Below are 12350 nucleotides of genomic sequence, written 5' to 3'. Positions count from 1 at the left end.
ATTACAGATGGTTGTGAGCCACCATGTGGTTGCCAGGAATTGAACTCAGGACCTTTGGAAGAGCAGGCAATGCTCTTAACCACTGAGCCATCTCTCCAGCCCTGTTAATAGTAAAATTAACGCGACATGAGAAACTGCATAAAAATGGCCTTCTACTTTCTAACTTCAGCATCCCAGGGACACAGACCACTTTATTAGGCTGCTGCCTGCATCCTGAGTCAGGTGACTTCTCGTGGGAGCAAGCAGGCGGGCTTAACTGTAACTTAGAAGTGGCATTTTGGTAGTCCCTGTAATACCTGGGTTGCTAGGAAACAGCGCAGGATTTGGGTGGGTCAAATCCAAAACTAGTCTATTTTCATATGAAAATTAATGATCACTTTCTGGCCTTTTAGTAACCAATGTCTCTGCAGTTTGAATGCCTGCTCAGTGAAAATAAGATATAAAGAGGCAGAGAGTTCCCTTTCCATGTCTTCAGACCCCATTCCACCTCTGAGCATCACCTACCTTTAATTTGAGCTGACTCAGATTAAATAGTCTGACTCCAGTTGCCTTCTGCATTAGGAAACAACACAGAAGAAATGATCTTTCAACATATGCCAGAGGCCTGAATAAACAGTGTTTTTCTTTTTTTGTTTTTTTTAATTTTATAATTTTTTCTTTTCTTTTCTTTTCTTTTTTTTTTTTTTTTTTTGATTTTTCAAGACAGGGTTTCTCTGTAGCTTTTGGTTCCTGTCCTGGAACTAGCTCTTGTAGACCAGGCTGGCCTCGAACTCACAGAGATCCGCCTGCCTCTGCCTCCCGAGTGCTGGAATTAAAGGCGTGCGCCGCCACAACCGGCAACAGTGTTGTTTCTTCATACTGCTAACACTGTGCCAGTTTCTAGCAAAACACAAACAAAACTCAGCATCAGGTTGGCGTGTTACAAACCTGTGACTGATGCCACAGCCTAAGCCTAGCTCTGTTCTGCTGTGCATTTGCCCCAGGCACATGAGAGAACTCTCTGCTCCTGGTGTGACTGCATTCATCCTCCCTGGGGCTCCCCTTCTGCTGCTTCCTTCTTCCCTTTGCTCTGTTCCACCTGGTCCATGTATGGGGTCCACACTGATGCTCTGAAGTTCATCAAGGGCCACAGAATGAACTGTTCTCTGCTGTTTACTCTGCCCCGCTTTCTTAGTCTAGGCCAGCAGGTTCTTGTGTTTGCCCTTGTCTTCATGGCACCACAGCCACGGGCTGTAGAGATAACTGTTAGATAAAGATGGCGGTTGGTAAGACAGGTGCTGAGATGTATTTCAGGAAAACACGTACTTTTAATAATGGTGGTCACCACAAAAGGGAATCCATCTCAGGATGGATTAGAAGGACGAATACAGGGAACACATAGAAGTCCTCACATTTACAAGTTTCCAGAGGAGATAGGTGTTCTAAGATACATGGCTTTACTCTCAGAAACGAGGCCATAATTCAAGGGTGTGGTGAGCATCAGGACTGTGCCTGCTTGCAGAGGCAGAGCTAAAGATGGAATATTTACTTCACATTGTTCTTATAGCTGAAGAGAATAGATAGAGATCTAAGCTGCAGGGAAGGCTTACATTGGCCACATTAAGAACAGTTAATACAAGAGGTTTATTGGGGGAGGAAAAGAGTCAAAGAAGGAAGGGCCGTGGCGGAGAGGGGACATGAGAGATGCAGACAGACAGACAGATGACGGAACAGGGAGGAGACAAGAGGAAAAAGACAGTCGAGAGATGAGCAAGAGGTATGAGAGCCAACAGTGTCTGGTGGGCACTTTTAAGGGGTGCACATGTCACATAGCTGACAGAGGAAAAGCACCTGGAGACAAGTGATGATGTAACTGCTCTGGCGGGAGAGGCAGGCTGCTGCCCAGGTGGAAACTAACAGCCCTGTAGAGTCACGTGTTTGAATGTGTCTCCTAAAGGCAGTGGTACCGTTAGGAGTCAAGTCCTTTTTGGAGGAGGTGTGGCTCTTTTGGAGGTGTATGTCACTATGGGTATCCCCTCTCCTCTAAATATGGGTATTTAGAGGTCTCCTATGATCAAGCAACATCCAGTACAGGACAGTTTACTTCCTCTTGCAAGTGGATCAAGACGTAGAACTCTCAGCTCCTTCTCCAGCACCATATCTGCCTGCATGCCACCATGCCCAGCCATGATGATAATAGAATAAACCTCTGAAACTGTAAGGCAGCCTCAATTAAGTGTTTTTCTGTATAGGAGGGTCCATGGTCATGGTGTCTCTTCACAGCAATAGAAGACTGACTGAGACAGGAGGTGAGAATATAGTAGATGATCATATACAGATCTTTCACACACATACATCCTGTACTAGTGGGAACAGAAGATGAACTTGTTGGAGAACGTTGTGTTTTTGGATGACAGGTCCCTGGGTTATTAGGTACCATGAGAGATGTGAGGTAGCAAAGAGGACAAACTGTTTGGAGCATTGAGTGTGCTGGGATTCCAAATACATGTGGAGAAATCACCTTTAACAAGAGCCAAAGCTCTTCAATCAAATCAGAAAGAAAATAGCAGCAGCCCAGGGATGTTACCAATAGTTTTGGTAACTTGGAGGGGAGAACATTATGTAGCATTGTTCTTTTCTTTCAGTGTATGAGGCCCTGGGTTTCTTTAAACTTACTTAGCCTTTCACAGCACACATACAATGCACTTTGTTCTTATTCCTCCCCAATATCTTCTCCTATCCCCTTCCTCTTCCCACTGAGCTCCTTCCCATCATACCCTCTTCTCACTTAAGGACTTTTATTTATGTGTGTCTGCAGTATAAGAGAGTGTTGCTTTCATTTCCTTGGGTGAGTGTTAATCTCTTGAGCGAGGGAGATTACCAGTGACTGAACCCCTGAGGGATGGAACTCCTCTCTCCCTCTCACCCTCAACAACCATTAACTGCTGACAGCTCCTCAGGGAGGGGTGGAGCCTCATACACTCCTCCCTCAGCCAGGCTGAAATGCTAATGGGACTAGCAGAAAGCCATTGCTGCTGAGAATCTCTGTGTCTAACAGCCATGTTATATGCATACTACAGCATTTCATAGCAAACCTTCAATCCTTTTTATAGTATAAACACTTCAAATGATTTGGAAAAACAAAGTATTTCACAGAATATAGTATGGTCTGGAGTTAGATCCATATGGCTATTAACTGAATGGATATTAAGTGCCTTGGATAAGCTTAAAACAAGGACAAAGTTAAAGATAAGATTCTAAAGAGTCACCAAAAACAGTTTGTTAAAAGATGAAGTGATCTACTGCATGTAACTGTAATAAGGGGACAAATTTTCCTTCTTAAAACTTAAATCACTCCCTCAGAAGAGTCTGCACTGGCGATGACTTGAGAGGTGTCGTTTACAGTGAAGGTAAAAGACAGGAGGGAGGCACAAAAGGGACGGCCACAGAATTTGTTCAGATCTGTCCAGCTTTATTCTGTTAGACCGAGGGAAAATTACTGAGAAAGAATTTCCTGAGAGTGCATGTAAGATGTCTGCTCTTGCAGGGGACCCAGGTTCCTACTGAACACAGCACGGTTTACACTCATCTGTTCCTCATTCACAGGGGATCTGCTGCCCTCTTGTGGCTCTTAAGGGCACTGATGTATGTGGTGCATAAATGGGGGGGGGGAAGGCATCCATACACGTAGAACAAAATGCAAAACAAAACAAAACCCTGTACCTTTCATAAACTATGATGCTTCTCATGCACTTTAAAATGCCTCAAAAATGCTAGAACAGCACACAGGGATCTGTCTGTCACTGTAGCAACGTCTTCATGTCTGCATGACTGGAGGATGTCATGTTGTGGGAATTACTTTGTCAAGGGTCCATTAGGGACAAAGGACCTTGGTCTGTTTACTTTTGAATATTACACCGGCAATATTCAGCGGGTTGCATGTGGATGGGAGTGTAGGCACAGGATATGTGTAGATGAGGATGTAGCCAATGGCTATGTGTAGGTTAGCATGTAGGTTCTGGCTAAATGTAGGTGAGTATGTATGCCGTATTAAGAATACCTAAGCCGGGCGGTGGTGGTGCACGCCTTTAATCCCAGCATTAAAGGCAGAGACAGGCGGATCTCTGTGAGTTCGAGCCAGCCTGGTCTACAAGAGCTAGTTCCGGGACAGGCACCAAAGCTACAGAGAAACCCTGTCTCAAAAAACCAAAAAAAAAAAAATAACTAGTTGATTTTTCCAATAGATGAACAATTTTCACCCAGAGACCACATATAAGAGTAAGCACACACAAGATTTGCATCAAAAATCATTTAATGGTATTTGAAGTTTTTCACAATGCACTTAGATTTGCTGATCCAAGCTCATCTGTCTCAGAGTTAGTTAATATGCACGAAGCTACTTGAAGAAAGTCAAGGGCTAACACAGTCACCCATCTCTCTGGAATACCTCATGATCAGCATGTGAGGATTCTCCTAAGGATTACAACAGCCTGACTATGAGCTAAGAATTTATATTTTAAGTGGTATAAATGGGACAGATCTACACTTTTTGGAAAGGTCACACATTTCTTGGCAACAAGTTTCCAAGCTGAGGCAGATTCAGATCTATGAACTGCCAGTTCCATTCCCTTAAAAGTCAAACGTGCCCCACACAGCAGTGTTCTAACTGTCTAGGTGCTGGACCCACACACGAGGCCTTGCAGCTCACCTAGCTGCCCTTTGCCACAATATCAACTTATCTCCTTAAATATTTGTTGTCTGTGTATCCAACAAGGAAGAGATAGAGATTAATTCCAATGAAACTTAATGTGAATGGTATCCTAGGTGAAGAACATAGAGATGTGTATGATGATAAAGTGTGTGACCAGTGTGACCAGCATCTGCTGCATCAGCTAACCAAAAGATGGAGGTTTTCCTTAAAGCAATGAGCACATAAGGTAGCAGTCAGCCACTTAGGAGACAGGCTCCATTTTTCTCCTGTTCCTGGTTTAACCTGACTGTTTGAAGGGGAAACCAAGAAAGTGTGACCTTTCCCATAACTACTTCTAGAGCGAGAAAGAGACAGGATGAGCTGAAGTGGAAACGCACAGCGGTTAGACTCCACAGTCCTTGACGTACTTGGAGAGATCTTGGTTTTGACAGTGGGTTCTCCATGCCACCCTGTGGGGAAAAGGAGACAGGGGAAAGATGGTTAAACGCCTCTCCTCTGTCACACACGTACTCTAATCTTGGGGAGAAACAGTGTACCCGTGACACTAATGGTGATTGTTTCTGGGCCAGGATCTAGTGTGAAACACAGCTACAGCTGCAGGCAGAAACAACTACTGAAGATGGAGCTGTGTCTGCAGAGCAGTTTATTCCTCCTGAACCTGAGCACAGCACAGGATGATCAATGTCAGTGTGATGTCTCAGGAACAGAACAGTAAGTAGCTCACTCTATGGAGTGTTAAGAAGAAAGCATTCATGTATGGGATTCTCAGAATTCAGAGAAATCCCCTAAAACTAATGACGTAGAGACAGGTCCCAGCTGTGCCTGCAGTGCTCAGAATGACAGTTGGGCCTCATTAAGGCTCACTGCATAGATCAACAGAACCCACAGTTTCCCCTTCCCAAGTTCCCACATACCATGCTCTAATGCCTTGTGGGTCCCTCACAACCCTCTTTGCACACTTGATGGCTTGAGTGATGTCATCCTGGAGCAAAGCTGAAAGACAGGGGTGGGGAATGACAAGGACGGTTAGAGAAGCCATTTAGTTCAGATCCAGGCAGCTTTCTTCTGTGACACTGAGCAGTGAATACAAACAATGACATTACAGCTGTCCATTCATCTGTGATTATTGGAGAGAGTCCCTCTTGTTTCCATCCACTTGACATGGTATAAGCCATTTTATTTCTCATTTCTCAAGACTCTGGGTATTGGAATAGACTTGAGAGTAGAGTGTTCTTAATATTGCATCACTGATAAGAAGTAGAGAACACACTGAAGTAATGAAGAGTTACTGGAGGCTGTGTGACTGTCAGCTACCATGGGGGAATTTCCTCTTCCTTCTCACACTGGAAATTAGAACATGCTAATAACAGTCACCTGGGTCTACCATTGGAAAATCCATCTGAAGAAAACAGATACCGCACAGATGGCTCAGTGGCTAAGAGCATTGGATGCTCTTCCAGACGACTTGATTCCCAGCACCCACATGGTGGCTCTTTAGTGTCTATAATGCCAGTTCCATTAGATGGAAACCCTCTTCTGACTTCCACAGGTACCAAGCACACAAGCAATCCTATATACAGGCAAAACACCCCCCCCCCACAAAGATAAATAATACTTTATGAATGCAAACAATGCGCAAGCTTTGGGTGAATAAAGTTCTTCCTAGTAATTTATTTTTATTTATGTATTTATTTTATTATGTATATAGTATTCTGTCTATGTGTATGCCTGCAGGCCAGAAGAGGGCACCAGACTTCATTACAGATGGTTGTGAGCCACCATGTGGTTGCTGGGAATTGAACTCAGGACCTTTGGAAGAGCAGGCAATGCTCTTAACCGCTGAGCCATCTCTCCAGCCCCCTAGTAATTTATACCAGCAAAATAAACAGAGCCAGGTGCTCTGACACCCCAGACCTGATGCTGCTCTACAGCAAATTCAGGCTGAAGAGCACTGGGTGAGCCCCAGAATTGTGAGTTCCGTTCCCAGCAACCATATGGAGTCTCATAACCATCTATAATAAGATCCTCTGATCTTCTTCATGACCTCTGGCATGCAGGTAGAACACTGTAACCATAATAAGTAAATAATTTAAAAAAATTTCTATACTTATTTGCAATGTTTTTTAACATAGAGAATATTTGTACTGCAACTTTATTCACTCTTTAAAATGAGAATTCAGGTCAATATTTCTTACTATGAACACAGTTTTGAGAAATAACCATCTCTCGAAGTTATGCAAGTATAATTTGTGTATAAACAGAAAATCTTTACATGTTTCTATGTGAGTACATATGTACGTTATATATCTCTACACGAACCTACAGAATAAATGTATAATCTAGAAGAGTATTTTCCAGAGGTTTCCAGGTATATGAACTCTCTAAATAGTCTAACCGGGAATAATATTCCTCAACCCCCGTAGATTCTAATCCCTTTCAGTGACTGTAGATGAGTGTACAAAACATTTTTGCAGATAGGCTAAGGAGATGACAAAAATATTCCACCATCTATTTCTCTAATTTTAACAACCAAATTTAGCAGAATAGGAATTAATAGTTCACTGTTTAGTGCCTGGCTAAAATGTACCAAGTCTTGGGTTCACTTCCAACACTGGAAAAATAGAACGACATTGGCTGATTAAATTCATGCACAGAAATTGCATATTACTTCCACCATGGTATGAATTCAATTCTTCCATCCCAAGCCTCCATCCTGATATGAACCCTGTGTGCCCCGTTTCTTGTTGATAGCATGTTTCTTCTTAAATACATAAATCTATGTTATTTTGTTAGATGAGATAATGTCCATATAGGAGTTAATAGTTTGAATATGCAAACTAAAGCATTTTAAAACAAAATCTGGTACTAGTAATTCACTGTAAGATCTCTCAACATGAAGAGCACATCAATACATACACAAAGAAGCCAGTTGGACAAAATGTCAGGACTCCATAGTACCCTGTCATATGAGTTTTATTATAGTAATATCTTCATTCCTATATGCTAGAAATCTTTCTAATAAATTCTATTAGGTTAAAAGGCCCTTACAACAATATCTATAACTAGGCATAAATAAACTGTTAGAATGGAAATCTTCAGAGCAGAACACCAATAAGGCCACTTACAATTAGTCGTTGCAGATATATATATATATATATATATATTATCTATCTATCTTTCTCCCAGGAACATTCATGTTATAAAATAACAATTTTTTGCAAATATTTCCTTTTATTAATTTTAATTATGTGTATGAGTAAGTGCATGCAAGTATATTTTTAATGAAAACATCAAGTGTTACTGATACCAGCTGTTTATGTTTTGATTTTCTACTATTTTAATATGCGTGCCTCTGTGTCTGGTGGTATGTGCACCTGTGAACCTGTACATGTGTCTATTTATCTGTAGAATTCAGAGAACAGGTACAGGACGTGTTCCTTAGAAGCAGTCCCTATTGTTTCTTAGATAAGGTCTGCCATTGGAACTGGTTTACAGATTAGGTTATGCTGATTGGCCAGAGAGCCACGCGGATCTGCCTGTCTCAGACTCTGCAGGCCTGGTCTTACAAATGCATGCCACTCAGAAAAAAAAAATGACATCTTTAAATCTGTGGGCAAATGAATAGATCTAGAAAACATCATATTGAGTAAGGTAACCGAGACCCAGAAAGACAAATATCATATATACTTATTCATAAGTGGCTTTTAGACATCAAGCGAAAAAAAAAACCCAAAACAAAGAAACAACAAAAAAAAATCCTACAGTTCACAATCCCAGCGAACCTAGACATTAAAGAGGACCCTAAGAGAGACATACACATATCTAAGGGGAAGTAGAAAAAGACAAGTTCTCCTGAGCAAATTGGGAGCATGAGGATAATGGGAGAGGGGAGAAGGGGAGGGGAGAGGAAGAGAGGGGAGCAGAGAAAATTAATAGCTCAATAAATTCAATAAAAAAATACAAATACAAATACAATGATTTTATTACAAAAAAAGTGAATTTCACCAAAATTTATGTGGATGCTGAGGGTCAAATTTTGGTTTAGGGGACTCCTGTCTGAGCTGTCTTCCCATGAACTATTTGGTTTGTAATTCAGGGATTTTGGAGTTGGAACCCAGGCCATCTGATTGGTAGGCAGGGCATTCTATCAGCACACTATGCCCTGAGCCTACTGTCTTCCTTGGCTAATTTCGATGTGAATGACAATGACTTTCTAGCAGTCTAGACAGTCTGCCCAGGTTCCTGGTGTTCCTTCAGTGCTGTCTCCTGCACAGAATCTCTGCTCTTGCACCTAGGGCAGGTGAGCTGTTTGCTCTCTGAACTAATCCTGCCATGTCTTACCGCTGCAGGATATCCCACAGGCGTTCACTGCTTTCGGGGTTTTGCCATCATTGCACCAGTATCGGCTATTGATCTGAAATATCCCGTAGTCGGTGCTTTGGTCTCCAGGGTTGTAGTTTGTAGCCTTTGTGTTAAAATTGCTCTCGTGTTGAGCCAAACACACCCCTAGAAAGAAAAGAATATTCATCAGTAAGCGGCGACACCAAATGATTTACACTGGATACCAAATTAGCTTCTTTTCTTGCTGTGGTTTTTTTTTTTTTTTTTTTTTTTTTTGGTTTTTCGAGGCAGGGTTTCTATGTGGTTTTGGAGCCTGTCCTGGAACTAGCTCTGTAGACCAGGCTGGTCTCGAACTCACAGAGATCCGCCTGCCTCTGCCTCCCAAGTGCTGGGATTAAAGGCGTGAGCCACCACCGCTCGGCTCTTGCTGTGTTTTACAAGTGATTTATTTATAAGTACAGATATATGATTAAAATATAAAATATGATACTACAAGTTCAGATCAGGTCTGGCTGTGTTCCTCAGGGAAGTCCCTGGTCTCAATGATCCTCCTGCCTCTGCCTTTCAAGTAGGTAGAACTGCTGTCCTGTCAGCCAGTGAAAAATTTCAAGTGCTCCAAACAAAATCTACTTGAAGACAAATCGATTTGCACTGAGAATAAACAGGATAAGGTCCTTTCAAAATATTTGATTATATGAAACAGACACAGTGGTACACAATTATATTCCCAGCAGTGGTTAGGTAGAAGCTGGTGACTTTACATGGATTTGAGACAGCCTGGTTTACATAGCGAGTTCTAGGCCAAACAGTGCTATAGAATGAAACCAGTCCCCCTGCTTCCGAAAATAAAATAGCCATTTCTTCCACTGTTTCTCCCTCTCCATCTATTCTCAAAATGCCTCTGCCATAAATAGATTATAAAGCATAATTAGGCGAATTTGATACATTAATATCAAATTACATATGCTAATAGAAGATTTCCTATGAGAAAACTAAGGATTTCCAAAGATAATGCTTTAATGACCAAAATGAATTTGCATGTTAAATTAGAATTCTTTTTCTTTCTCTGTGGCACTAAGTATCCTAGATTTGCACAGAACATGCAATCTCCTGTCTCAGCATCCCATTGCTTGAATTCCATGAGTATGTAGCCTCACAAATGGTTGATGAGAATATTGAAAGCAATTAGAGTAGAAAAGGCTATTCTGCAATCCAATCAAAGTCATACCCCCAATCAATCCACCCATACATCTACCCAACCATGTATCCAATCATTCATCCATCCACCCATCCATTCATTCATCAAATCTTCCATCTGTCCACCCCTTCATCCACACGTGCATCTCTTAGATCACTTGTTCACGGACAATTAGTTATTGAGTAGTAACTGCCTTAATCTAATCTGCAAACCACACTAGTTATAATGTGATCATGGGAGTAAGCCGCAAACAACTTTTCTTCATCCATGTCCTCCACTGTGTAGGATGAAAGGCCATCTCAGAGTGAAGAAGCACACTAAATCATTGCATCCGCAGTGTCCGACATCATTTCAGCAGCCTCTAGGGGAAATCGGACCCCTCTGTTCTGCAGAGGAAGTTCAAAAAGCTTGAAAACATTTCTCTAAAACTCTCCATACCGTAGTGAAAGACATGAAGACAAATGCCAGTCACTCCAGCTCTGAGAACTTCAGCTCTGAGTCCTCCCTCGTATTCTCTGCCCCTGTGGACTTTCGAGTCTGAAGCAACCCGAAAACCCAGTGACGCTCTAAGAGCACCTCAGGTTCTATTGCCTTAGCCTGGCACAGATGCCCCCTCCCATGCTCTCCTCACCCCAGTGTCTGTGATGATAAAGACAAATGCTGGTGTTTTCAGTCAAACCAAGCCAAGCACACGGGAATCCTACAAGCTTATTGACTCCGGGTCCTGCTCCGCTCACTCATCGCTTTCTTATACCTGCTCTGTAGGGGTTGCTGGTGTAAGAAGAGACTTACAGTCTGCCAGGCTGACTCCCTTGTAGCCATCCATCCCACTTTCTTTCAGAAGTCTGGCAAATGCGCAGCGTTTATAGACCTTGGCCTGAACAGTAACAGAAAGCAAGAGCAACCCTAGGGCTAGGAGAGCCTTCATTTTGCCTGGGAATCAACTCAGCAGCTGCCCAGAGCAAACCAACACCAGTATTTAAGCATCTTTTAACTCCCTTCATCCTCTACTGGCTTGGGGGATCTTCCCTGTGAACTTTGTACAAAGCAGGAAGTTCTTATTGATCCACAAATTTGAAAATAATTTTTTATTATCTCCCAGTGTGTGAACAGAGATGTTCTGACCTATAGACAACGATGAAATGAGACCGTGTAAAGACTTGGCTCACAGAGAACCAGATTGCAATCCTCCTACATAGGAAGCCCATATTATTTTATCTTGAATATGACCAATATAAAGAGAAAAGTGGTTATGCTTTACTGCTTAAAATAAGGCGTGACTATAAATCATACGTCTTTTAAAATTTAATTGTTTTTTGTATATTAACCATTTTGTATTGTGTTTTTCACTTCAAACTATTTCACATAGACCTGCCCACATAAATGATCTCTTAATATTTATCATTATATGTCTTTGCATATTTAGTTTCCTTTTGTAGACTTTCTTGATAGTATTATAAATTTTATATTCTTGCAAACTACTGTGTTTTTTTTTTTCTGTGAGGGAATGTCTCACTGTGCAGACCTGAATAGTTTGTAAATTGTTATTAGAGTGTACTTGAACTGTTCTGCCTCCTGAGTGCTGGGTTAAACATATGTGCTAACATGCACAGCAACCAGGTGTTTTTTTTCCTTTTAAGTTACTTATTTAAGTCCTTTCTGAGCATAAGCAAAGAAATAGAAAACCAATATACAGGTCATCATTTGATAAAATAAACAGTGACTTTAAAGCCCTATAAGCTTTCTGTCCACACCCAGAGTAACAGTTTAATTCAGAGCTCTGTGTATTGAGTCTTTGTGTCATTTTTTGACCTTCAGCCCCCAAATAATGCTCTGATGAGCATGTATCCCCTATTAAGAGTGCCATGTAGATTTTTCCAATATATAAACATTTCCTCAGAGAAAGCATGTGAGAGTATACAAAGATGAGTTGTGCAATGAAATCATTTAATGGTTATTTGTAGTTTTCTCAACACCCTTACTATTGCTGGTACAAGGTCATCTGATTCAGAGTTAGTTAAAATGCATGAAGCTAGGCTAAGAAAGTTACGGGCTAGCAGTCACTACTCAGTCCTGAATACCTCATGATCAGATGGGAACATTCCCTCCAGGCTTACAGAC

The 12350-nt window shown here is 41.6% G+C and overlaps 1 protein-coding gene across 1 annotated transcript; it reads right to left on the bottom strand.

The window, feature by feature from the left end:
- Positions 1 to 4788: 4788 nt before the first annotated feature.
- On the bottom strand, positions 4789 to 11172 carry LOC142838724 (lysozyme C-2-like). The gene is made up of 4 exons (XM_075954328.1): positions 11022 to 11172; positions 9032 to 9196; positions 5605 to 5683; positions 4789 to 5139 (listed from the first exon to the last, which is right to left on the bottom strand). The coding sequence occupies exons 1-4, from the start codon at positions 11155 to 11157 to the stop codon at positions 5073 to 5075; spliced, it is 447 nt and encodes a 148-aa protein (XP_075810443.1). The 5' UTR covers positions 11158 to 11172; the 3' UTR covers positions 4789 to 5072.
- Between the last annotated feature and the right edge of the window lie 1178 nt (positions 11173 to 12350).

The sequence above is a fragment of the Microtus pennsylvanicus genome, chromosome 20 (genome assembly GCF_037038515.1).
Source record: "Microtus pennsylvanicus isolate mMicPen1 chromosome 20, mMicPen1.hap1, whole genome shotgun sequence".
Lineage (NCBI taxonomy): Eukaryota > Metazoa > Chordata > Mammalia > Rodentia > Cricetidae > Microtus > Microtus pennsylvanicus.
This window is presented reverse-complemented; position numbering and strand designations above follow the sequence as displayed.